Source organism: Equus przewalskii, chromosome X, assembly GCF_037783145.1.
Source record: "Equus przewalskii isolate Varuska chromosome X, EquPr2, whole genome shotgun sequence".
Taxonomy (NCBI): Eukaryota; Metazoa; Chordata; class Mammalia; order Perissodactyla; family Equidae; genus Equus; species Equus przewalskii.
The window spans coordinates 52,061,544-52,089,052 of record NC_091863.1 but is presented as its reverse complement, the minus strand read 5'-3'; the positions used below and the strand labels follow the sequence as shown (position 1 = coordinate 52,089,052).

Below are 27,509 nucleotides of genomic sequence, written 5' to 3'. Positions count from 1 at the left end.
TCCAGTTTTCCCAACACCATTTATTGAAGATACTTTCCTTTCTCCATTGTATGTTCTTGACTCCCGTGTTGAAAATTAGCTGTCCATAGATCTATGGGTTTATTTCGGGGCTCTCAATTCTGTTCCATTGATCTGTGTATCTGTTTTTCTGCCAGTACCATGCTGTTTTGAATTACTATCGCTTTGTAGTATATTTTGAAATCAGGGAGTGTGATACCTCCAGGTTTCTTCTTTTTTCTTGAGATTCCTTTGGCTATTTGGGGTCTTTTGTTGTTCCAAATAAATTTTAGAATTCTTTGTTCTATTTCTGTGAAAAATGTCATTGAAACTTTGATAAGCATTGCATTGAATCTGTAGATTGCTTTAGGAAGTATGGACATTTTAACTATGTTAATTCTTTCAATTCAAGAGTACAGAGTATCTTTCCATTTCTTTGTGTCTTCTTCTGTTTCTTTCAACGTTTTATAGTTTTCAGTGTACAGATCTTTCACATCTTTGGTTAAGTTTATTCCTAGGTATTTTTTTTTGTTGCAATTTTAAATGGGATTGTATTCGTAATTTCTCTTTCTGCTACTTCATTCTTAGTATATAGAAACACAACTAATTTTTGTATGTTGATTTTGTATCCTGCAGCTTTAGCGCATATTCATTTATTGTTTCTAAAAGTTTTTGCTGGATTCTTTAGCGTCTTCTATATATAAAATCATGTCATCTGCACATAGTGACAGTTTCACTTCTTCCTTTCCAATTTGGATCCCTTTTATTTCTTTTTCTTGCCTGATTGCTCTGGCTAGGACTTCCAATACTATGTTAAATAAGAGTGGTGAAAGTGGACATTCTTGTCCGGTTCCTGTTCTTAGAGGGATGGTTTTCAGGTTTTCTCCATTGAGAATGATATCAGCTCTGGGTTTGTCATATGTGGCCTTTATTATGTTGAAGTATTTTCCTTCTATGCCAGTTTATTCAGAATTTTTATCATAAAAGGCTGTTGTATGTTGTCAAATGCTTTCTCTGCATCTATTGATATGATCATGTGATTTTTATTCTTCATTTTGCTAATGTGGTGTTTCACGTTGATTGATTTGCAGATGTTGAACCATCCCTGAATTCCTGGAATAAATCTCACTGGATCTTGGTGTATGATCTTTTTAATGTATTGTTGTATTCAATTTGCTAGTGTTTTGTTGAGGATTTTTGCATTTATGTTCATCACCAATATTGGCCTGTCATTTTCCTTTTTCGTGTTGTCTTTGTCTACTTTTATTTTCAGGGTGATGTTGGCCTCATACATTGAGTTAGAAAGCTTCCCATTCTCTACAATTTTTCAGAAAAGTTTGAGAAGGATAGGAATTAAATCTTTGAGTGTTTGGAAGAATTCACCAGAGCAGCCATCTATTCCTGGACTTTTGTTTTGGGGGAGGTTTTTGACTACTCTTTCAATCCCCTTACCTGCGATTGGCATATTCAAATTATCTATTTCTTCTTGATTCAGTTTTGGGAGGTTGTATGATTCTAAGAATCTATCCATTTCTTCTAGGTTGTCAAATTTGTTCGTGTTTAGCTTTTCATAGTATTCTCTTATAATTCTTTGTATTTCTGTAGTGCCCTTTGTAATTTCTGTGCTTTAATGTCTGATTTTATTTATTTGAACCATCTTTCTTTTTACCTAGTGAGTCCAGCTGAGGCTTTGTCAATTTTTTTTATCTTTTCAAGGAACCAGCTCTTAGTTTTGTTGATCCTATCTATTGTCTTTTTATTCTCTAGTTTATTTATTTCTGCCCTGGTTTTTATTATTTCCTTCCTTTCACTGACTTTGGGCTTTGTTTTCTCTTTTATAGTTCTTTTAGGTGTAATTTCAGAGTGTTTATTTGAAGTTTTTCCTGTTTCTTGAGGTAGGCCTTCATTGCCATAAACTTCCCTCTTGGTACCACTTTTGCTTCATCCAACTGATTTTGGTATGTTGTGTTTACAATCTTTCTTTGTCTCCAGGTATATTTTAATTTCTTTTAGGATTTCGTCATTGATCCAATAGTTGTTCTGTATCATGTTGTTTAGTCGCCACATTTTTGTGACTTTTCCAGATTTCTTCCTATACTTGATTTCCAGTTTCATACCATTGTGTCAGAAAAAATTCTTGAAATGATTTCAATCTTCTTAAGTTTGTTTACACTTCTTTTGTTTCCCAACCTGTGGTCTGTCTTTGAGAATGTTCCATGTGCACTTTAAAAGAATGTGTATTCTCCTGCTTTTGGATGGAATGTTCTATATGTATCTTTTAAGTGCATCTGGTCTAGTGTTTCATTTATGGCCAATGTTTCCTTGTTGACTCTCTGTCTGCATGATCTATGCATTGATATTAGTGGGGTATTAAAGTCCCCTACTATTACTGTATGCTGTCAATTTCTCCCTTTAAGTCTGTTAGCATTTGCTTTATATACTTTGCTGCTCCTATGTTAGGTGTGTATATATTAATAAATGTTTTGTCTTTTTTATGGAATGTCCCTTTTATCATTATATAATGTCCATCTGTGTCTCTTGTCTTTTTTGCTTAAAATCTGCTTTGTTTGATATAAGTATGGTTATACCCACTTTCTTTGGTTTCCATTTGCTTGGAGTATCATCTTCCCTCCCTTCACTTGGAGCCTATGTTTGTCTTTAGAGCCGAGATAGGTCTGGAGGCAGCATATTCTTGGATCTTGTTTTTCTATCTAGCCAGCCACTTTGTGTCTTTTGATTGATGAATTCAATCCATTTACAGTTAAAGTGATTACTGATATATGAGGGCTTAATAGTACCATTTTATCTTTGGTTCTCTGGTTGTTCTGTATTTCCATTGTTTCTTTTTTCTTATATTTCTGTCTGCCATTTCAGTTTGGTGATTTTAATAATATGTTTCTCAGATTCCTCTTTTTGATGTTTTGTGACTCTGCTCTGCTTTTTCATTTTGTGGTTACCATGAGTTTTGTCTAAAAGTTCTCATAAATGAGATAGTCGTTTTTATGCTGATAGCATTTTATCTCCATTAGCCTGTGCAGGTTCCATCCTTTTCCTCTTCCCCATCTATGTTTTTGTTTTCACAAATTATCTCTTTTTGTATTATGAGTTTGTTATCAAATTGAAGTGGTAATAGTTATTTTTGATGCTTTCTTTCCCTTTAGCCCTTATGTTATAATTGTTTACTAACCTATTATAGTTATTATTACTAAATCTGTTACAGAGTTGCAATTTTCTGATTTTGTCTGTCTATTTATCACTTTCCTTAAAGTTTTGTATATCTTTACCTTTTTGTGTCAGGTAGGAGAGCTCCTTTCAATGTTTCTTGTAAGGCAGGTCTAGTAGTGATGAACTCCCTCAGTTTTGTTTGTCTAGCAACGCCTTTATATCTCTTTCATGTTTGAAGTATAACTTTGTTGGATAGAGTATTCTTGGCTGATAGCTTTTGTCTTTCAGTATTTTGAATATATCATTCTACTGTCTCCTAGCCTGTAGAGTTTCTGTTGAAAAATCCACTGATAGGCTGATGGGGTTGTAAGTCATTTTATTCTCTCTGGCTGCCCTTAATATTCTTTCTTTGTCATTGACTTTTGACAGTTTTGATATAATGTGCCTTAGAGATGGTCTTTTTGCATTGAGATAATTAGGAGTTCTATTGGCTTCACGTACTTGTATATCCAATTCTTTGCACAGGATTGGGAAGTTCTCAAATATTATTTTTTTAAAAAGCTTTCTGCTCCTTTCTTCCTCTCTTCTCTTTCTTTGAGACACATTATCCTTATGTTGCTTTTCCTGAATGTGTCAGATATTCGTAGTAGAATTTCTCCATTTTTTAAATATCTTGGTTCTTTCTCCTCTTCCACCTGAATCCTTTCTAGATTTCTATTTTGAGCTGGGTAATTCTCTTTTCTGTATGGTATGCTCTATTTCCAATGCTTTCTATTTTATTTTTCTTCTCATTACTTGTGTTCTTCAGCTCCAGAATGTTTTTTTTTTTTAGAGTTTCAATGTCCGTGTTGAAGTACTCCTTCTGTATTCCTGAGCTCATTGAACTGTCTTTCTGAGTTTTCTTCTAGCTCATTGAGTTTCTTCATGACAGCTCTTTTGAATTCCCTGTCAGTTAGTTCATAATCTTCCATGACTTCAAATTTGGTTTCTGGACAGTTGTAATTTTTTTTCTATGCTACCATATTACCATAGTTATTAATGGTGCTTGATGAGTTGTTCCTCTTCTGTCACATTCATGGTAGTAAACACCTTTCTTTTTTGGGTAAATCTTCAGTTACTTTGATTCTGAGCTGCCTTTGGTTATGTTTGAGAGCCTGCACTTTCCACCCTTCACTGCCTCTGCCAGTGGCATCATCAGTGCCCTTCTTGTGCTGCTTGTACTTCTGAAGTTGCTGGTGTCTTGCTGCTTATGATCTCACTGCAGTTGTGGGTGTCACCACCAGGTTCACCAGGCTGCGAGCACCTCTGTTGCTTCCTGGATCACCTGGGTCTTGTGTTCCCCCCGTGGCTCTCTACAGGCTCAGGTGCTGCTGCTGTGTGCACCACTTGTGCTGCTACTCTCAGGTTATCTGGGGTGCTAGCACCAACACTGCTGGGGGTGCTGTGTTCACAGGTGTTACCACTGCTACCAAGTCCTGGTGGTCTTGTATGTAGCTCAGCTGCTGGTAGAGCCAATGTCAGGGGTCACACCACTAGGGACTGGGTCACAGGTACTATGTGGCTCCTGAAGCCTCAGGTCACAGGCACCACCTTCCACTGCTGGGGGAGAAGTAGAGGCTAAGATGCGAGTACTGCCGCTTCCTCAAGCCTCAGGTCAGAGGCACCATCTGACAGGCGAAGGGTTGTGGCTAAGTTATGAGTGCCCCTGCTGTTCCTGAAGCCTCTGATCTGTGGTGCCAGTGTACTTTTTGAAACCTCAGGTCATAGGCACTGCTGCTGCTGCCAGTGGTAGCCATGTCTTGGGTCAGCCCCTGCTGCTAGAAAGGCTGGTGTCAGAGTTGCCATTGCCAGGGGAGGGTGAGGGGCCTGGGTCACCAGTACTGTGCTGCATTTCTTGAAGCATCAGGTTGTGGGTGCCACTGGTCACTGCCTGAGGAGGGGTAGGGACTGAGCCATGAATGTCATTGTGGCTCCTACAGCCTCTGGTCTCTGACACCAGTGTGCTTTTTGAAACCTTAGATCATGGGCAACACTGCCGTTGCCAGTGGTATACACTAGTATTATAATTTCTAACTGGTTTTTGTTTTTGTATATGAAGGATGTTGATTACTGTATGTTAATTTTGCATTTTGATGCCTTACTTATTGCTTCAATTGTTTTTATTGATTTTATCATCTGTTCTCTAGGTTTTCTGGGTATACTTTCATATTATCTGCAAATAAAGAGTGTTCCTTCTTTTTCCAATTCTTAGGTACCTCTCTCTCTTTCTGTGTGTGTGTGTTTTATCATGTTAAGAACACTAATCTATCAACTCTTAATTTTAATTTTCTTAAAAGTCAGGAATGGGTGTTCAATTTTGTTGAAGGCTTTTTCAACATATTTGGAGATCATCATGATTTTTTTATATGTATTAAAATGGTATATTATATAAGTGGATTTCCTAATAATGCACCACTGTTACCTTCTTGCATTTCTGGAATAAATCCAATTTAGCCAGGGTATATCATTTTCTTAACATGGTATTGGGTCCTGTTCACTAGTACTTTATTTTAAATTTTTGCATCTTTATTCATATGTGATATTGTATAATTTTTTCATACTATCTTTATCAGGTTTTGTTATCAATATCACTTGTTTATATAGTCATATGCACATAATGATGTTTTGGTCAATGATGCACTGCATATATGACAGTGCTCCCATAAGGTTAGTACCATATAGTGTAGGTGTGTAGAAGGCTATACCATGTAGGTTTGGGTAAGTACACTCTATGACGTTTGCACAACAATGAAATTGCCTGAAAGTGCATTTCTCAGAACATATCACCATTGTTAAGCAACACATGACTATACAAAGAATTGAAACCTTTTCCTTTGTTTTCAACATCTCAGAAAAATTTATGGATCATTGAGACCCTCTGTTCTTTAAATGTTTGCTAGAATTCCCTCTGTGTGTTAGTGTATGTATGTGTGTGTATGTGTGCTTGCTTACTCTGGCACACGTGCAAGTTAGTTCAGTAATAACATTCTGTTTCTACTATAGAAAATTATCTGTTTAATCCTCCTATCTCTGACGGTATCAATCTTAATAAAATTTCATGTAGGCTTTAAAATTTATTAGCACTGAGGTCTGCAAATTAGTCTCCTATGATTTAAAAAATGTCTTCTGTTTCAATGGTCATTCTCCTTTTTGTACATTTGTGCTTTCTTGTATCTCTCTTCTTTTTTCAGAAAGTTAGCTTGTGGCTTGTCTATTTTGTTAATTTTTTCAAAAGAATAAAATTTCGATTTTTTAAATGAGATCTACTATTTTTCTGTTCTCTACTTTATTAATTTCTTCTGTTTTTATTATTTCCTTTCTTGAGCTTTCTTTCAATTTGTTCTGTTGTTCTTTCTTTAACTTTTTGAGCTGAGAATTTAATTTAATTTTTTTATTTTATTGATGAACATGTTTAAGTTATTGAATTTTCCCCCTTACCATCTCATTAAATGTATCCCATAGGTTTTGATATGTAGTGTTTATATTATCATGGTTTGTTTTTTTAGAATTTTTGTGATTTTTGGTTTGTATTTCTTCCTTTACTCAAGTGTTGTTTAATAGAAAGTTTAAAGTATTTTAGGTAGAATGAACTTAATTTTTAGTTTTATTGAAAGGTTATTAGAAAATGTTTGTACTACTTCAACTTTATGGAACTTATTGATGTTAGCTTTGTGACCTAATACGTGATTGGTTTTTATGAGTCTTACATGTGCACTTGAGAAGTGTTGTCTCTATTATCAGGGTTTATAATTTGACATATATCTGTAGGAATGACCTTATTGATTATGTTATTTAGATCTTCCACATCCTTACTTGTTGTTTGTCCACTTGATCTGTTGTGTAATGAAAATGCTATGTTAAAGTCTCTTATTATTAGTGTTTCTATTGACATCTCCTTGTATCTCCTGTATTTTTGCTTTATAAAGTTGGTTGCTCTTTTATTTGATGCACAGATATTCATAGCTGTTCTGTTTTCATTTTCAGTGTGGCTTTTGGCATTAAAAAGTGTCCTTTGTCTCATTTAATTAAAGCTTTTTTCCTTGAAATGTACTTTCTCTGATTGATTCCCTTTGCCTTGTAGATCTTTGCCCATTCCTAAATTTTCCTCTTTTGTTTCACTTCCTTTTGTCCACTCAATCTTCAAAGGGTGTCTCCCCCTTATGTTTTGCCTTCTTCTTTCCTAGAAGCAATACCTTTCAAAGACTGCCTTTTGAAAACTGCTTAACTGCTTGAACAACCTTCTCTAAGTGCTCTGATAAACCCTGACTATTTTTCAGTATTTTTACACTTTGTGCATACTTTGTCTTTCTGGTGATTTTTTTTTATTAGTCTTAGGCCTCTAACCCCATTCTTCACTCATGGATGAACTTTTCCCAGCATTGTCCTTGCTCCCTCTGAAGGTTTGCAAAGGGGAAATATGAGTGATAGTTCACTGAGATTTGGTGTTTATCTTCCTACTTACGAGTAATTTGGAAGTTGAGTGTTCTCTGTGTTTTTGTTGTGTGGATGACATGGCTTTGTGTACTTTTATGTTTTTTTGGTGGTTCTATGTTGTTTTATGGAGGATGTGTAGGGAGATTTAGATTTACATGGCCACCGTTACCTTGAAATGAGCGTTTTCCATATGATAAATGCTTTGCAAATATTTTAATGGCTACATAATCTTGCAATAGATAAAAGGGCCAAAAATTCTCAGATCATTTCCTTCTTTTTGAGTACTTCACTTGTTTCCTTTTTCCTGGTTGACATATTTGTGGATGAGTTATTTCCAATGTATACGTTGGGTAGATTTGCCAAAAGAAAATTACTGCCACAAGGTTATAAATATTATTAATAATCTTGATATAATTTGAATCCAGGGAGAACCAATAGGCCACCGATGTATTTATTTTAAGCTGCTAACTAAGGTAGTCTCCACCCTTTTTTCCGGTAGCACCCCTCTCTCCTGCATATATTGCATGAACCAGGTCTGTTAGGAGGCAACAGTGTGGCTATTTCTGGTGTTTACAAACAGCATCTCTGTTGATTGATGGAAACCTGTGCCATTACTAGTTATTAAATATTTGAAGATCTTCCACTACCATATTTTATAACACTTGCTATTCTATGGATGGATTGATTTATCACTATTCTTGGGGCACACACATATACAACAACAACAACAAAAGAACAAGCGACCTTTCTTTCAGCTATCCTTTAGTCTGACATCCCTGGGTTTTATAACTGAAAAAGGGGGATGAACAAGAACCTAAAATACAGTGTTAAGACTTTAACTTGGTGAAACTGATCAATCCTCACATTAGTAATTACTGCCTTCATGACTTCTCTCGGAGTCTGCTGGGCTCATTTCTGCCTACACTTTCTGTTAGTCACTTCTCTTTCTTCCTCTTACTGGATCACTTTTGTCAACTGCAAGTAATCAAAGCTGATCTTACTATTCATGCAACCAGAATTTTCACAGTAATATCATATTACTAGCATTTTCTTGATTAATTGGGACAGTCTGACATGATTTGTATGTTTTAGAGGAGCCAATATAACTTTCTTGCTGTTGCGGGGTTTGTTTAACCTTTAAATGTAAGGAAAAATCTGTTTTGCCTTCATTTGGACTGGTAGTTAGAACTTTAAAAATAATCAAAGACATAACTGGGTCATTCCCCATCTTATTATCTATCACAGTACATGACAGGAAATCAGCCTTGCCCTAAAATCACCTTTGAAAAGTTGTTATCAAAAACAAACAAACAAACAAGCTCCCAGGCCTAATCCTGGACCCAGTGAATCAATCTGCTGTCTTGAGATCCAGGGATTTGCATTTCGCAAAGCTCCCCAAGTGACTCTGATGCGGTTTGGCACCTGAATATACACTCATTTTTGTTATGCATAGTTTGAGTGCATGCTCTACATCAAATCATGACCCCAGTACAGCTCTCAAGTGGTCGTCTCTCTGCCGGTTTCTAGAAGTTGTCACTCTTGCAATATATCCATGGTATGCTCCAGGATGCATTCAAAGTTGCATTTTCTAGAATGCTCAGAAAGTTATTCCTTAAATGAAAGACTATAAAATTCACTTGCATTTTCTGTGAATTTAGTGGTTACTTTTCTACATTTTATCTCTTCTGTTCATTTCAAATTGAATATATTATTTTGTGTCTCTTGCCTTCCCATATTAACTTCCGGGTCAGTTTTTGATATCCACAAAATAACTGGCTGGAATTTTGATTGGAATTGCATTGAATATATAACTCAAGTTGGGAAGAACTGGCATATTGAGTCTTCCTATCCATGTATGTGGAATATCTCTCCATTTATTTAGATCTATGATTTATTTTACCGAGATTTTGTAGTTTTCCTCATACATATCTTGTACATATTCTTTTAGATTTATACCTAAGTATTTAAGTTTTTTGGTTCTAATGTAAGTGGTATGTTATTAATTTCATATTCCAATTATTCATTGCTAGTATATAAGAAAGAGATTGACTTTTGTTTATTAACTTTGTATCCTGCAACCTTGCTAAAATTGCTCATTAGTTCCAGGATTTTTGTTGATTGTTTGGGATGTTCTGCATAGACAATCACTGTATCTGCCAACAAAGGCAGTTTTAACTTTTCCTTCCCAGTCTGTACAGTTTTTACTTCCTTTTCTTTTTTTATTTAATTAACTAGGATTTCCAATGTGATACTGAAGAGGAGTGGTGAGGGAGGATATCTTTGCTTTGTTCCTGATCTTAGGGAGAAAGTGTTCTGTCTTTCACTGTTAAGTATAATGTTAGCTGTATGCTTTTTATAGATGCTCTTTATCCAATTGAAGAAGTTCCCCTCTATCCTTGGCTTACTGAAAGTTTTATTGTGAATGGATATTAGATTTATCCAATGTTTTTCTTCATCTATTGATGTGATCATATGCTTTTTCTTCTTTAGCCTGTTGATTTGATGGATGACATTAATTGATTTTTGAAAACTGAATCAGCCTTGCATACCTGCAATAAATCCCACTTGGTCGTGGGGTTTATACAATGTTGTATTCTGTTTGCTAATATTTTGTTTAGGATTTTTTCATTTATATTAATGAGAGATATTTCATCTGTACTTTTCCTTTATTGTATGTCTTTATGTGATTTTCGTATTAGAGTAATGCTGGCCTCATAGAATAAGTTAGGAAATATTCCTCTTGCTTCTATTTTCTGGATGACATAGTAGAGAATTGGTATAATTTCTTCCTTAAATGTTGGGTAGGATTTACCAGTGAACCCATCTGGGCCTGTTTTGGCAGATTATTAATTATTGATCCAATTTCTTTAATAGATACCAACCTGTTCAGATTGTCTGTTTCTTTCTGTGTGAACTTTGGTGGATTTTGTCTTTGGAAGAATTGGTGCACTTCATCGAGGATATCAAATTTATAGACATAGAGCCGTTCATAATATTCCTTTATTTTCCTTTCAGTGAGAAAGCAGTAGTGATTTGTCCCATTTTCATTTCTGATATTAGTGATTTGTGTCTTTTATTCTTCTTTCTTAATTAACTTGGCTAGAGGCTTATCAATTTTCTCGATCTTTTCAAAAAAACATCTTTTGGTTTTGTTGATTTTCTCTATTGATTTCCTCTTTTCAGTTTCATGGATTTCTGCCCTAATTTTTATTATTTCTTTACTTCTGCTCCCTTTGCGTTTAATTTGTTCTTCTTTCTGTAGTTTCATAAGGTGGAAGTTTAGATTATTGGCTTTAGCTCTTCCTTCTTTTCTAATATATGCATTCAGTGCTGTATATTTTCCTCCAAGCATTGCTTTTGCTATACCTCACAAATTTGTACGTTATATTTTTATTTTCCCTTAGTTTGAGATGTTTTATATTTCCCTTAGGATTTCCTTTTTGACTCATATGTTATTTGGAAGTGTGTTATTTAATCTCCAAATATTTTGTGATTTTTCAGATATCTTACTGTTATTGCTTTCTAGTCTAATTTCATTGTGGCCTGAGAGCAGATTTTGTATGATTTCTATTGTTTCAAGTTTATTAAGGTGTGTTCTATGGCCCAAAATGTGGTTTATCTTAGTGAATGTTCCATATGAACTTGAGAAGAATGTGTATCTTGCTGTTGTCAGATGAAGTAGTCTATAAATGTCAATTAGATCCAGTTGATTAATGGTCCTGTTCAGTTCAATTATATCCTTACTGATTTTCTGCCTGTTGGATCCTTCAATTACTGATAGATGGGTGTTGAAGTCTCCAGCAGTAATTGTGGATTCATCTCCTTGCAGTTCTGTCAATTTTTGCCTCACATATTTTTGATGCTTTGTTGTTGGATGCATACCTGTGAAGGATTGTTATATCTTCTTGAAGAATTAATCCCTTTATGTAATGGAACTCATTATCTCTGATAATTTTCCTTGATCTGAAGTCTACTTTGTTTGAAATGAATAGAGCTCCTCTAGCTTTTTAAAAAATTAATGTTAGCATAGTATATCTTTCTCTATTCCTTTATTTTTAATCTGTATGTGTCTTTATATTTAAAGTGGATTTCTTGTAGACAATATATAATTGAGTCTTGTTTTTTAATACACTCTGACAGTCTATGTCTTTTAATTGGTGTATTTATACCATTGGCATTTAATGTGATTATTAATATAGTTGGATTAATATATACCATATTTGTTAACTGTTTTGTATTCATTTCCTTGTTCTTTGTTTCTCTTTTTCTCCTCTACTATTTTTCTGCCTTCTCTGGGTTTAACTGAGCATTTTGTATGATTCCTATTTTTTCTCTTCTGTTAGTATATCAATTATACTTTTTTTAAAACTTTTTTTAGCAGTTACCCTTGCATTTGCAGCGTACGTTTACAACTTATCCAAGTCCTCTTTTAAATAACACTATACCATTACACAGGTAGTGCCAGTACCTTATAATAGAGTACCTTATAACATTGTTGTCATTCATTTCACTGATCCATAAGCTATAACCACTGAATACATTGTTGCTATTATTTTGAGCTCTTACCTATTAGATCAATTAAGAATAAGTCCTCTAGTATTCTTCCTTTTTTTATGTAGATCTGAGTTATTGACCTGCAGCTTTCTCTATGAAGAACTTCTTTTAACATCTCTTGCAAGGCAAGTCTCCTGGTGACAAATTTCCTCAATGTTTGTTTATCTGAGAAAGTCTTTATTTCTCCTTCACTTTTGAAAGATAATTTTTGCTGGTCTTCTTTTGTTTTAACACTTAAATATTTCACTCCGCTCTCTTCTTGCATGCATGGTTTCTGAAGAGAAGTGTGATGTAATTCTTGTCCTTTCTCCTCCTATAGTAAGATGTTTTTTTCTTCTGGCCTCTACCAAGGTTTTTTTTTTTTTTTTTTTTTTTTGTCTTTTATTTTGTTTACTTTGAATGTGATATGCCTAGGTGTAGATTTTTTTGATATGTATCCTGCTTCATGTTTTCTGAGCTTCCTGGATCTGTGGTTTGGTGTTTGTCATTAGTTTTGGGAAATAGTCATTATTGCTTCAGACATTTCTGCTCTTCCTTTTTCTCTTTCTTTTACTTCTGATATTCCCATTACATTTATGTTACGTGTTTTGTTATTGTCCCACAGTTATTGGATATCCTGTTCTGCTTTTCATTTTTTTTCTCTTTGAATTTCAGTTTTGGAAGTTTCTATTGACATATCTTCAAGCTCACTGATTATTTTCTCAGCTGTGACCAGTCCATTGATGAACCCATCAAAGGAATCCTTCATTTCCGTGATGGTGTTTTTGATTCCTAGAATTTCCTTTTGGTTCTTTCTTAAGGCTTCTATCTCTCTGCTTACATTATCCATCTTCTCCTTTATGTTGTCCACTTTATCCATTACAATCCTTAGTGTATTAATCATAGTTGTTTTAAATTCTAAGTCTGATTATTCCAACATCTCTGCCATATCTGAGTCTGGTTGTGATGCTTTCTATGTCTCTTCAAACTGTGTTTTTTGTCTTTTAGTATGTCTTGTAAATTTTTGTTGCATGCCAGGCGTGATGTAATAGGTAAAAGGAACTGCAGTAAATAGGCCTTTAGTGTGAAGTTTTGTTTATCTGGATAGAGGTTAGCCTGAGTTTACTGTTTGCTGTAACCACGAGTGACAGAGGCTAAACTTACCTCTGGTGTCTTTGTTTTTATTTCCCCTGTAGTCTTTGGTTTTCCCTAGAGACTTCTTAAGTATTGTCTGAGAAGCACAGTTCTTTTAGTCATATTCTCTGTTATTATCCAGGTGGCCTTGATGTGGTGGTAAGGTGGGAGTGAAGGAGTAACATTCTACAGTCCTTTAATTATGTCTCAGTCTTTTAGTGAGCCTGTACCACTGGCCTGTGACCATCACAAGTGCTTCTCAGTTTTGTGTGGTTTCCCCCTAAGAAGAGACAGAAGGTCAAGCCAGGTCCGGAGTTGGGTATTTCCCTTTTCCTAGATCAGTTAGGCTCTGGTAAACCCCAAGTATATTAGGGTCTGGTAAAATAGTTTCTCTTGAGGGCCTTGTTAGGAAGAATGAAATGCTCTGTGCATATTTTTACAAAGGCTACTTTTCCTCTCCCCCTCTCAAAAGCATGGAAACATGAGGGAGTTTTTCTCGGATCTTCACAGTGAGAACCTGATAAGGTGCTTGGAAATAAAACTCACAAAAGTGTGAGGATCCCCCTAAGACTGGACCCCCTTAGTATTTTTAACTCTCAAACTGGTCCACACTGAGCCTCTAGCAATTTGTCAATTACGGATTAAGTTTTCCTAGCCCTATACTGGTTCACAAGGAGTTTTCTGCTCCTGGGCTTCTGCTCTAGGAAGTTTTGATTCTCTGAATCTTTCTCTCCCTCTCTTCAGTTTTGCAGACAATAGTTCGCCCTACATCCTCAGTTTTTTGATGGATCTAAGAGGAGTTGATTTTCAGTTTGTTCCACTTTTTTCTTGGTATGTGGGTGGAAGAGATGACTTTCAAGCTCCTTACATGCTTGACTGGAATGCAAGGGAACTTTTGAGACATCAAAGACATGTTTGTTGTAAAGTTTTCATCTCTTAAAAACTGGTTAGAGAAAACTGGACAGCCACATGCAAAAGATTGAAAATTGACCATTCTTTTCCACCACACACCAAAATAAACTCAAAATGGATCAAAGACCTAAAGATTAGGCCTGAAACAATAAGTCTTCTAGAAGAGAATATAGGCAGTACACTCTTTGACATCAGTTTCAAAAGAATCTTTTCGGACACTATAACTCCTCAGTTGAGGGAAACAATAGAAAGAATAAACAAATGGGACTTCATCAGACTAAAGAGCTTCTTCAAGGCAAGGGAAAACAGGATTGAAACAAAAAAACAGCTCACTAATTGGGAAAAAATATTTACAAGCCACTTATCCAACAAAAGGTTAATCTCCATAATATACAAAGAACTCACACGGCTTAACAACAAAAAAACAAACAACCCGATCAAAAAATGGGCAGAGGACATGAACAGACATTTCTCAAAAGAAGATATAAATATGGCCAATAGACACATGAAAAGATGTCCATCATGGCTAATCATCAGGGAAATGCAAATCAAAACTACACTAAGATATCACCTTACACCCGTTAGATTGGCAAAAACATCCAAAACCAAGAGCGACAAATGTTGGAGAGGTTGTGGAGAAAAAGGAACCCTCGTACACTGTTGGTGGGAATGCAAACTGGTACAGCCACTATGGAAAACAGTATGGAGATTTCTCAAAAAGTTAAAAATAGAAATACCCTATGACCCAGCCATCCCATTACTGGGTATCTATCCTAAGAACCTGAAATCAGAAATCCCAAGAGTCCCTTGCACCCCTGTGTTCATCGCAGCATTATTTACAATAGCCAAGACGTGGAACCAACCTACATGCCCAGAAACTGATGATTGGATAAAGAAGATATGGTATATATACACAATGGAATACTACTCAGCCATAAAAAAAAGACAAAATTGGCCCATTTGCAGCAACGTGGATGGACCTCGAGGGTATTATGTTAAGCGAAATAAGCCAGTCAGAGAAAGACAAACTCTATATGACTCCACTCATAGGTGGAAGTTAATATATTGACAAGGAGATCTGACTGGTGGTTACCAGGGAAAAGGGGGGTGGGGGGAGGGCACAAAGGGGGAAGTGGTGTACCCACAACATGACTAACAATAATGTACAACTGAAATCTCACAAGGTTGTAATCTATCATAACATTAATAAAAAAATAAAAAAAATAAAGACTTAGCTGGACTGGACATTAAGAAAAAAAAAGTATATATATTGTGTTCTGATTTTTGAAAACAATAACAAATCATATCCTACACATTTATGTAAGTATCTTTATATATTATTGTATGAGCATGGAAAGTATATAGAAAGAGACAATAGAGATTTTCAGCGTATATCACCTGAATAGGTAGGATGGGATCTGGGAGACTAGAAGCCCACTACACAAAGGTTAAAAACAAATTAACTAACTTTACTGGGAGCATGTAAACACAGTTTTATATGTAATGTGATAAATTTGCATTAAGTAAAATCATACATGTAAATGTTACAAAATCTATTCAACAACAACAACAAAAAAAACTGGTCAGAGTAACTATCTTTCCCTTAATGCACTTTATTTTTCTTTTAAAGGGATAAAAAGTAAGATCTTTTCGGAAATTTACTTTTTTCTTATTTTCTTTTCTCAAATAGATCCTAAATGCCCAGGAGATGTTGATTTTCATGATAGTGACTGGGACATTAAGACAATCACCAGCTCCTTGAAATTCTACCTCAGGTATGCCTGATATGATTTAAGACTTTACTTTTCATAGTTGATGAAATCTGTCTGGATGGAGATTGAAGTTATTGTGGTCCCAGTTTGAGGAAATTGGATAGGATTGCTAAAGAACAAAAAAAAAAACGAATGAAAAGGATTTATGTCAGGGAAGAATGTGCATTAGGAGACTTTTTTTTTTAAAAAAAAACTGGGAATTTAATCAAGGGAAGCATCAGAATAATAGAATTATTGTTGAAAAATGGCTTTTTTTGGGAAAAAAGATTATTTAAAAAATCATACCCTTAAAATAATTGAAGTTTTGCCATTGTGCACAGATAGAGTGATGTCACAATGGGCTCACTAGTAAAATCAGGAATTGTGACAATTCAATGTTGTTAACATGTTTTGGTGGATAATAACCATTTTAAAACATTAAATTGCACTTGTGCAAATATAATGTGTGTGTTTGTGTGATATGTCTCATACCTTAATCAATATAATGGAAATAAAAACCAAGAAAATACAGCTATAAAAATGCTGGAACTGAATGAAGTGACAGCAATAGGAAAAAAAAATTAACTTACCAGTAAAATTTGAGGATGCACAATGATGATGACTATATCATTCAGTTTATTGGCATAAATTTATATTATGTAAAAATATTTCTGACATACATACTTTTTAGACTCATTCATTTCTTACCATTCTTTATATCCCATAGTATGCGCCATACTTTATGTGCTAAAATGTCTTCTTTTCAATCATTGTACTCTTTAGAAATTAATATAGATACTTAAGCTCTGGGAAATATTAATCCAAAATAGACTGGGTCCCAGATATTCCTGTAAAATGACCTGCTGCTATAGCATCATCTTAGAACTTTATATAAACATCAATGTTCTTTCCAAGAGTATTTCTCCTGCATCTGCCAAAGAAGAACGGTCCGTTGTTAGAGGGTTTATTCTGTGCTAGATGGTGTTCTAGTTGCTTACATTGACAATATCATTGTTTTTTTCTCACAATAGCCCTGTAAGTTAGGTGGTGCTATACTCATTTTACAGATGAGGAACTTGAAGTGCGCCCCCTCCACCGTTAGGTAATATCCATGGTCACAGCTCATATTATTTAAATCTAAGTATCTCGAACTTGTAAAGCCACTGATATTGGAGCATCTCTTCCCCTCTTCCCCACCCCCAGGGACTGTGGCCTTCTTGGAGTTGCTTGGGTGATGTAGTAAACACAGACAGCAATCTGCTATGCATACTTTCAGAAGACTCGTGATGATGAGACTAGAGTAAATGATTCTATGTCTCAGCCTCCTTCAAGAGAATCAGTTTTTTTCAGAGATTTATATAGGTTAAGTTACTCCCTATATTACATCTTTCCCAGCTCATCGTGTATATGCAGTGTGGCCCTTTTGAAAGATGGGAAGATCGAGCCTGAAAGTGTGAGTGGACAGAACCCCCAATAAAAGATATTTGTCCTTAAGACTCTTATCCATGAGCCTTTAATATGTACTAGCCAGTTAACACACTTTAGATTTCTCAAAGATATCAATATTTTCAGAGTGGGCCTCCTCCTTCTGTGTTCTATGTACGTAACTCATCCCTTATCTCCAACATTTCCAGAAAAGTACTCTAAAAATCATCCCTTCTCTCCTGTATCCTTAACCTTTCTCATTCAACTGACTCTTTCCTTTTAGCACATGAATATGCTCCAGCAATGCACATCTCCTTGACCTTGTGTTTCTTTCATTTATATATTCCATCATTCACTAAGTCATTCAATAAACATTTCCTGAGTGTCTACTCTATGCCAAGCATGGTGCTAGGCAGTAGGCATACATGTGTGCGTAGATATGATCTCTGACCTTAAAAAGGTTATAGTCCAGTGAGGGGGGCAGACAAAATACAAATAATCATACAAATATAACAAACTGTAATAAGTGCTCTGAAGGAAAAGTACAAGGTGCTATGAAGGCATATAACAGGAAGATCTGATTTATTCTGGTTGTTTGTTTGAACTGAGGTTTGAATTATAACTTGGAGTCACCTAGGGGAGAGGCATTTCCAGATAGAGAGAACTGCATATGCAAAGGCCTTGAAGGAACAGGAAGGAAGACTCCTTCAAGAAACTACATGTACCAGTATAGGTAGAGTATTGAGTGTAGAGAAGGAGGGAGAGATATGTAGGGGCCAGATCATGCAAGGCCTTATAGGACATTTTAAGAATTGGAGTCTGGATTTACCTTATAAGGAAAGGGAATATATTGAAAGGTTTTAAGCAGGTTACATGATATTTGCATTTTGAAAAAACTAGAGAGAGATCAAATTAGAGGAGGCAAAATAGGTAGAGGTGAAAATCAGTTAGCAGGCTATAACTATAATCCAGGAAAGAGATGATGTTTCTGCTTGACTAGGGAGTAGCAGTGGAGATCAGTAGAAATAAGCATATTCAAGAGATTTAGGGAGTAAAATTAGATATGAGAATGAGGAAGAGAAAGATAAAAGAATGACTTCCATGTTTCTGGCCCATACAACTAAATGATGGTCATGCATTTACTGATTTGGGAAATGCAAGAAAAAGACTAGATTTGAGGGAGATGACAAATTAGGTTTTGGGTATGTCAAATTTGGGTGTCTTTGAAAAGATTAGGGCATGATTTTAAGCAGGCAATTGGATATATAGGAAATATATAGGAATGATACTCAGAGAAGTGTTCTGGGCTGGAGATAAAAATTGAGAATCATTGACAATGTAGACAATAATTGGAGGCAGGAGCTTAGATGAGATTACCTAAGAATAGAGATACTTCACCCCTTCCCGACTTCAGTATATGAAGTAATATACACTCCCTGTCTCTATTTCTTAACCTCCCAGTTTACTCTTTAACCCACTGCAGTCTGACTCCCACCCCTTCTGTTCCACTGGATCTGCTCTTGCCAAGGTCACCAGTGACTTCCTCAATGCTATACACAATGCCATACACAATGGACGATTGTCAGTCTTTACCTTACTTGACCTCTTTGTAGCATTTGAAAATGTTAACAAGCCCTACTTTGAAACTTTCTGATCTTTTGGGTTCTGCTGTATCACTTGCTTTTGGATTTCCTCTCACCTCTTTGATCATTTTTAGCGCTCTCCTTTATGGACTTTCTACCTGGTACTTGCTATTGCTCTCCTCTCCTTTTACTACACAGGAGGAATGGAAGATTCAAATATCTACAGGGGCCAGGACATGAAAATGAGTGAAATAGACTACTTTCATATGAAACACAGTGCATATTGAATCTTTATTTGCATAGCAATCCCTTTGCTTCTTTATAAACAGCAATATTCTTTACTTCCACAAATAACCATATGTGCTCAATGTAGCCAGATCTTTCAGTTTTTCAATAGAAGTGGAAAATACAGATTTTTGTGTGAAATATCTCAATTTCTCGTGTTCTGATGACTGATTCAATTCCATTTCTTTTTTATACACTATTCTGGACAAATAAGAAATGTTGGAAGGCCTCATGTAGCTCTGGGCTGCTGGTTTGCTGTCTTTCCTTGAGCAGTGGTATCTGTACTCATGATTTTAACTACCCTCATAGGTTCATGATTTCCACATTTACTTCTCAGATCTATAAGGGCACTCCACCCATCTTTCTAATAGACATTTCCCTTTGGCTATCCCAGCAGCCGCTCTGACTTGGCATCTCCACTTCCTTCTGAATCAATTTCTATTCTATCTATTCACCCAAACCAGATTACTCTCTCCCTCACCAACATACCCAATCATTGAAGGAGTTCTGTTTTTATTGTCTTTCAAAGAACTCTCCTCGCCTTTTTTTTTCTATCCCTAATGCCACTATTTTTGTTTAGGCCTTTGATATCTCTCACCTGGATTACTACAGTAATAACAGTGGCAAGCAGTATAGCATAATGATTAATAGCGTGGACTCGTAACGCACTGCCTAGTTCTACCACTTCCTAGCTGTGTGGTCTTTGATGAATTATTTAATTTCTCTGAACCTCAGTTTCCTCTAAAAGGAAGATAATAACAATATCTACTTGACAAGGTTGTCATGAAGATTAAATGAGTAAATGTATGTAAATGACTTAGAACAGTGAAGAGTTTGCTGCTATTATGAGTAGATTACTTCCTTCCTCTGAGCCACCCATCAGCTGCCTTTATTTTATCATCACACTTGTCCCTTGCATTGCAAATTTTGTATATGGCACTCTCCTCGACTAGACTCTTAGCTCCTTGGAGGTTTGGGTTATGTCCTTTTCATCTCTGGATCTGCAGTACTTGGCATAATGCCAGGCATGAGTAGGTGCTCAGCCAGTATTTTTGGAATAAATAAATAAATCTATTTGAGCCTCAGTTTCTTCCTCCATTAAACAGAGATTTTAATAACTGCTCCACCTCACAGGATTATTGGAAGGGTCAAATGGGAGCACAGATCTGAAAGCACTTCAGAAACTAAGAAACTATCAGACTGTAAGGACTTCATAATAGCATTCAGAGTGGGTCCACTTTGGAATTTTACAGGACTGGTTTGTGCCTCTTATCACTTTGGGGAACTAATTGAAGACCTTGCATGAGGTCTCAGCCCATACCTTTGCAGGTCTTCTGTTTAATTATTAGCAACTAGATTCCTCTGACAAAATTTTAGGTGGAGATAAATGTATGTAGTCGCACTAAGCTGTGGGGCTCAGAAACTTCAGTCTTGCTGCACACAGAACTGAGAATCTAAGGCCTTGCAATTCCCTTCCCAAAGGAACTTACAGTCTTCGTTAATTTCAGGAATCTTTCTGAACCTGTCATGACTTACAGACTTCACAAAGAGCTGGTCTCTGCTGCCAGTAAGTATTTATGCTACTAGTTAATTCTGTTGTCCTGGCTTCTTAATAATGTTTACAGCAATAAGCCTAGAAAACTGCTTATGGGAAAGTAATTGAGGGAAGAACCAAAAACACATATGCAGATTCTATTCACTGCCAAATAAGAGTATTATTGCTAACTGTCTAACTCAAATGTTATGTTATTTTTCCTAAATCAATGTTAGTTGAGTGGGTTGGAGAAAACTGGATAATTTGAAAGATATGACAAGTATGATGACTATTGATTGACTATGCTTCTTCCATCAGAACAAGAGCATTGGCTCACATTACCAGGGAACAGGAAAATGGTTCCACTACAGTCGCTGTTTCAGCTTTTTTTTTTTTAGCACTTTCCCTTTTCAAATGCTTTGCAATTATGTTGTGAATCATTACTCCTAATCTGTTAGTGCTAGCATCACATTTTCTAGATGATAAAACTAAAGCTGATGGTGGAGGGGTACATGGGAAATAAGGCATATAGAATCACCCCAAAAGTTGACAGCTTAAGAAGCATTAAAAGTTTTGGCTGAGGCCACTGCATGATCCTTCCCTACCTCAATGTGATCCTTCTCCTGTATCATGCCCTGTGTGGTATGTGAGAAAAAGATTCAAGAGACTTGTCCTCATAATGAACCTTTATTGGGGCAAGGGATCTTTGATCTTTACTGTGAGCTTTCACAGTGATTTTCACAGGAACCCAGAGGCGGAAGCATACCTCCCAGTACCACAAGGAAGGTGGGTGGGCAAGGGTTTCCAGCTGGAATTTTACATATGGAACTTTAGGAGAAACCTGCTATACCAAGAATTCTGACTTCCTCTGAGACAGTCTTACCTTCTCATCTTTCCCTTCTCTTCTCTCTTCTGTTTTCTTCATCTTTCTATTGTTTTCATCTTTCTTTTTTGCCTTTTGGTCTCTCTGTCTTTCTCTCTCTTTGTCTCAGTGTCTTTGTTTCTTGGCCTCTCTTTACCTGTTTATCTCCCTCTCTCTTTTTATCTCTCTTACTCTATCTGTGTCTCTGACTGTCTATTTCTGTGTGTGTGTGTGTGTGTGTGTGTGTGTGTGTATGTTTGTGTGTATGAGAGTTTGCTTGATCAAATTGCCCAGAAGGCAAACTATCTCTCTCTCTGTTCTCTCTCAGAGTCTGACAACCTGGATTACCGGCTGGGAGCTATTCACTCCCTGGTATATAAACTACCAGAAAAGAACCGAGAGATGCTGGAACTTCTTATAAGACACTTGGTCAAGTAAGTAATTGCTGGGTTTTCAGAAAAACTTCCTATTAGAGGACTGGCCTACAAGTTAGCGCTGCAGAGAAACTGCCTGTCAGCTCATTAAGTCTCAACCCCTAAGTGCTTCATCCTGGGCAGTGGGAGTGCTGTATGAGGAAAATAATTTTTCCTTGACCCTTGTGTAAATCCTCCCAGAGTCACCATACATCTCAGTTGAGGGGTAACACCATGCAGAGTGGGCTGAACACAGGCTTTACTGTCACATAAACCTGGTTTTAAATACCAGCAATACCACTTATTTAGTTGTATAACCTTAGGAAAACCTCTGTTAGCCTCTATTTGGTCGTGTGTAAAATGAGAATAGTATTGCCTTTACACAGGATTGTTATATGGATTTGAATGAACATAGGTAAAGTGCATGGCACATAGAAGGGTCTCAATAAATGTGAGTTATTGTTAAAATTATAGTCAACTTCTTCCTTGGGTGTGGAAAGCAGGAACAGACAGCGGCATTCTAGGGAGTAGGCCTGCTGATGGGCTCCAAGATGGGTGAGTGTAAGGGGCATGTGTGTCGCACTGTGGTGGTTCCTGGCCAGAGAGTTCAATGTTGTGAATAAAGATGAATTTCCTTGACTCATAAAAGGCCAGCTCTGCTTCTTAGGAAGTAGCATGGTGCAGCAGAAACCACTTTGTCCTTGAGTCAGCAAACCCGGCTTCTAGTTTCAGTTCTTTTACTACTAGCTTTCTTGATGACCATGGGAAGGTCACTCTCAAGCCCACTCCTGGTATGCTAAAAAGTAAAGAAATGAAACAACAAGCTTAGAAAAATTGTGATGCATTTTAAGTGTTTGTATTTAACAAAATACAGCTATCAGCACACTCACAAAAATGCAGTGATGATATATTTTAACCTCATTTGGAGAGGATGCCAAACACTAAAATTGAGGCCCTTGGTGAAGGTGAGGCTCCAGGCTAAGTGACCCTCTTCGTCTCCCCCTGCGATAAATCCTGATCACTCCACATCTCTGGACCTCAGGTTCCCCTATGATATAATGAAATATCTCCAAGATCTGATCCAGCTCTGATATTCTAAGATTTGAAAAATCTTTCTACACTTGTATAGCAAGTGAGTATTATAGACATTAATGTAGATAAATAGGCAGAATTAACAAGAGGATGGTTTTTATATTTATTGCCAATGTTTGCAATTTGGGCTTATAGAGAACATTAAGAGGCATTTTTCTTTCCAAAAAGTTGTTTGTGATAATCTCAGGAGAAGTAAAAAAATTACCAGATAAGCCACTTGCATCTTAATTTGAAGTTGTCCTGGGGGAAGAGACTGGGTTCAAGTTCCAACTGTATTACTAATTTGCTGTGTGACCTAAAGTAAGTCCTTCCCATTTTCTGGGCCTCAGTTTATTCATCTATAATATGAGGGGACTGGACTGACTAATCTCAAAGGGTTCTTCCAGCTCGGACTTTCTAAGAGTCTCAGTATGTGAAAGGAGCCAAGGACTCAGTTGAAAATTTTCCTGCTAGCAGTTAGTGAGAGACACCTGCTTCCATCTACCCAAAGGTTGGCCAACCTTCAAGAATCTTCATCCTCAATATACCTAGAACAAAAAGAGTGAGAGACTTGAACACACACGACACAGAAATAGAAAGATGAATATCCTTAAATATATGAAAAACTGCTCAAGTTCACTCATAGTATATACACACACACCATGGCATACTCCTCAGCCATAAAAAAGATGAAATCTTACTATTTGCGAGAACATGGATGGACCTTGAGAGTATTTTGCTAAGCATAATCAGTCAGATGGAGAAAGACAAATACCATATGATTTTGCTCATGTGGAAAATAAACAAACAAATGCATAGATATGAACAGATTGGTGGTTACCTGAGGTGAGGGGAGGGTGAAATGAGTAAAGGGGCATATGTGTTTTGTGATGGATGGCAACTAGACTTTTGGTGGGGAACATGATGCAGTCTATTACAAAGTCAAAATATAATGATGTAAACTGATATTTATACCATGTTATAAAGCAATGTTACCTTAATAAAAAATGAAAAACATAAAGTAAAAATAAAAGGGGCTGGCTCAGTGGCATAGTGCATACTCCACTTCGAAGGCTTGGAGTTTGCTGGTTCAAATCCCAGGGGTGGACCTACACAATGCTCATCAAGCCATGCTGTGGTGGCGTCCCACATACAAAATAGAGAAAGATTGGCACAGATGTTAGCTCAGGGCCAATCTTCCTCACCAAACAAGAAAATAAAATAAAAAATAAAAACAAAACAACAACAAGAAAAACTTCTATTCACTGAGTCAGTCTTGAAGTGATTCTACCCAAACAAACAATGAACACACATAATACCCAAATCTTTGTTTCTAAATAGCATTCCCTTCTCAAAAGTACCCAGGCTTCTTATAGAAATGGCTGATCCCAGGTATGATGCAATGACAATACAAGGTGAGCCTTGATAAAATGTTCCTTTGTAAGCAAAGAAGAGCTCAAGCACTAATAGGTTCATGTTACAAGGACACAGGAACATGCTTGAAAAGGCTGACACTGATTACATCTGTGGGCAACCCATCAAAAACTATAATTACTGTATTTGATTAAAACACTTTGAATAGACAAAAATTCATGGGGGAGTAGGTATAGTAAGGAAATCTCTTTATTACAGAAGAATCCCATCTAATAAATGTGGTAGGGATGATAGAATTAGAAAAACCACTAGTTTTCAACCTCAGTGCCCTGCTTCACACATGGATCAAAACCATTGGGTAAAAGATTGTTCAGCAACAAGATATTCATACAGTTTCAATGTTTTACCTGCAGATAACTTACTAATTACAAATGGAAAATGTATCTTTACAATGAAACTATCTGGGAAACACCACCTTAATTAATTGATCAAAGTTGGCATCAGTTAATGGTACAAACTGACCTTCTGTGCCTCCTGATGGGATATAGTAAAAATTACACAACATAAACTGAAATATTTTTGCCAAAAATGTTTAACCGAAATCAAATTAAGGCTATCCAGTTTTCAGGAAATACAGAGTATAGAAAAATACAGAATGTTTAACATTCTATAAGACAGCTGTCTTGGACTTTCCAAAAAAGTCAATGTTCCAGGAAAAAGAGGTGGGGTACTGTTTTATATTCAGAGACTAAAGAAACATAAACAAATGAAGTGCTTAAACTTTGATTGGCCTGGGTTTTGAAAACCCAACTATAAAGTAATTTTTTGCATGATATTTGAGAAAATTTGAATATGGACTAGATATTGGATGATATGGAACTATTGTAGATTTTCTTAGGTGTGAAAATGTTGTTGTGGATTTGTAAGACAGCATGCTTGTTCTTTGGAGATGAATGCTGAGTTATTTAGGGTTGAAGCAATTTTAAAAGGTTCAGAAAAAATATAGAGAGAAAGCAAATGTAGTAAAATGTTAATTCTTCAGTCTAGATATAGACAGTATGAGTGTTCATAGTACCATTCTTTCAACTTTTTTGTGTGTTTGAAAACCTTTATAACCAAAAGTTGTAGGGGAAATGAAAATAAAAAATAGGCTTGGGGGTCTGGCCCAGTGACATAGTGGTTAAGTTCGTGTGCTTCACTTCAGCAGCCCAGGGTTCACAGGTTTGGATCCTGGGTGCAGACATACACACTGCTCATTAAGCCATGCTGTGGTGGCATCCCACATACAAAATAGAGGAAGATTGGCACAGGTGTTAGCTCAGGGACAATCTTCCTCAAGCAAAAAGAGGAAGATTGGCAACAGATGTTAGCTCAGGGCCAATCCTCCTCATCAAAAGAAAAGGTTTGGTTCCAATAGGGAAATTTACACAGGAGAAGAAAATCGATTTGCTTTGAGAATTCACATAATTATCCTACCTGCCAACCACTGCTTTCGTAATCTATATGATAATTATATCTATGCGTTTGTAATGTGTCTCCACTGCCAGCCCATTTTTTAGGCTAATAACAGGCAGACACAAACTGACCTCAGCCAGTTTGGGGTTCCCAATTATCCAGTTCTTTTTGGTTGGTACCTATAGCTTCTGTTAATCAGAAGTCCAAGAATGCTACAGGTCACCTCCCCCACAATCTCACAACTGGTGGAATATTACAATGGAAGCAAGCCTCAGGCCTCCTTCTGCCACTCACACAGGTATTTATCAACAAGCAGACACAGAAACAGTTGTACAACTTGTTCCTAAACTCAATGAAGTCTCAGCTCTCTTTTCTTTTAGATGTTCTGACTGCATCTTGCATGAAAGGTCCACTCAAAGCAGATGAGATAATATTATAGCAACACAATTGGAGTAGGTAATAAAATCCTATGATACAATGCCCAAATGCAAGACCCCTTTGCAATCGTCAACCTAGGCTACCATTCTAAAGAGCTATTAGGCTTACTGGAGTCTTCTCATTTTTGCAATAACACTTCTGTTATTTCTGAAGCAATGCCATGCAATGTAGATATTAGAAAATACAGAAAAGAAAAAAAAATGTAAAAGCTTTCTATTCCCAGCATCAAAAGTCACTGCTATTAATATATTAGTGCATTTTCTTCCAGATCTTTCTGTGATTGTGTGTGTTTATGTATGCACAAACTCCCCTCAAATGAATTCTGGATGTAGCCTAGAATCAATAAAATCACTGTTGTCAGGCAGTAGTTTTGATGTAATTGTCATAACTTCTACATGCATAAACTTGGTTATAGCTGTTCATATTGTAGTTATTTTGGGTAAATTATGCTCATTGTTGAGTTTATTTTCTATTTAAAATGTCGTCAAAAATATTCCATAATGATTTGACAATGAAATGATTTTTTTTTCCTAGTGGCACATAAAATAATGATGTGGGTGCAGTTGATTGCATTGATGAAATTCAGATCATTGCACTGACTATGTTTAAGTATTTAAAGTAAATTACAGGAGTCTGCCCGGTGGTGTAGTGATTAAGTTCATGTGTTCTGCTTCAGTGGCTTGGGGTTCACGGGTTTGGATCCCAGGTGTGGACCTACTCACCGCTCAGCAAGCCATGCTGTGGCAGCATCCCACATACAAACTAGAGAAAGATTGGCACAGATGTTAGCTCAGGGCCAATCTTCCTTATTAAAAACAAAATAAATAAATAATAAAAATAAAGTAAATTACAGATAATATAACACCAACGGAGGAAACCAAAACTGTCTGCCCTTAAGGGCACCATCCTCAGGGATGAGGACTGCTCACTTTGTGACAGACATTGACTCACTTTCCCCCTCCATTAGTATCTTGTCCTTTTTTTTCTTCTTGAGGAAGATTAGCCCTGAGCTGACATCTGCCACCACTCCTCCTCTTTTTGCTGAGAAAGGCTGGCCCTGAGCTAACATCCGTGCCCACCTTCCTCTACTTTATATGTGAGATG

The 27,509-nt window shown here is 36.4% G+C and overlaps 1 protein-coding gene across 2 annotated transcripts in view; it reads left to right on the top strand.

The window, feature by feature from the left end:
- OPHN1 (oligophrenin 1) overlaps positions 1–27,509 on the top strand; it is a 496,301-nt gene that overhangs the window by 392,178 nt on the left and 76,614 nt on the right. For both annotated transcript variants that reach the window (XM_070604028.1, XM_070604029.1), the window contains exons 16-18: positions 15,905–15,989; positions 20,767–20,825; positions 21,983–22,088. In XM_070604028.1, coding sequence (XP_070460129.1) covers positions 15,905–15,989; positions 20,767–20,825; positions 21,983–22,088 — 250 coding nt within the window. The remainder of the gene's footprint in view (positions 1–15,904; positions 15,990–20,766; positions 20,826–21,982; positions 22,089–27,509) is intronic.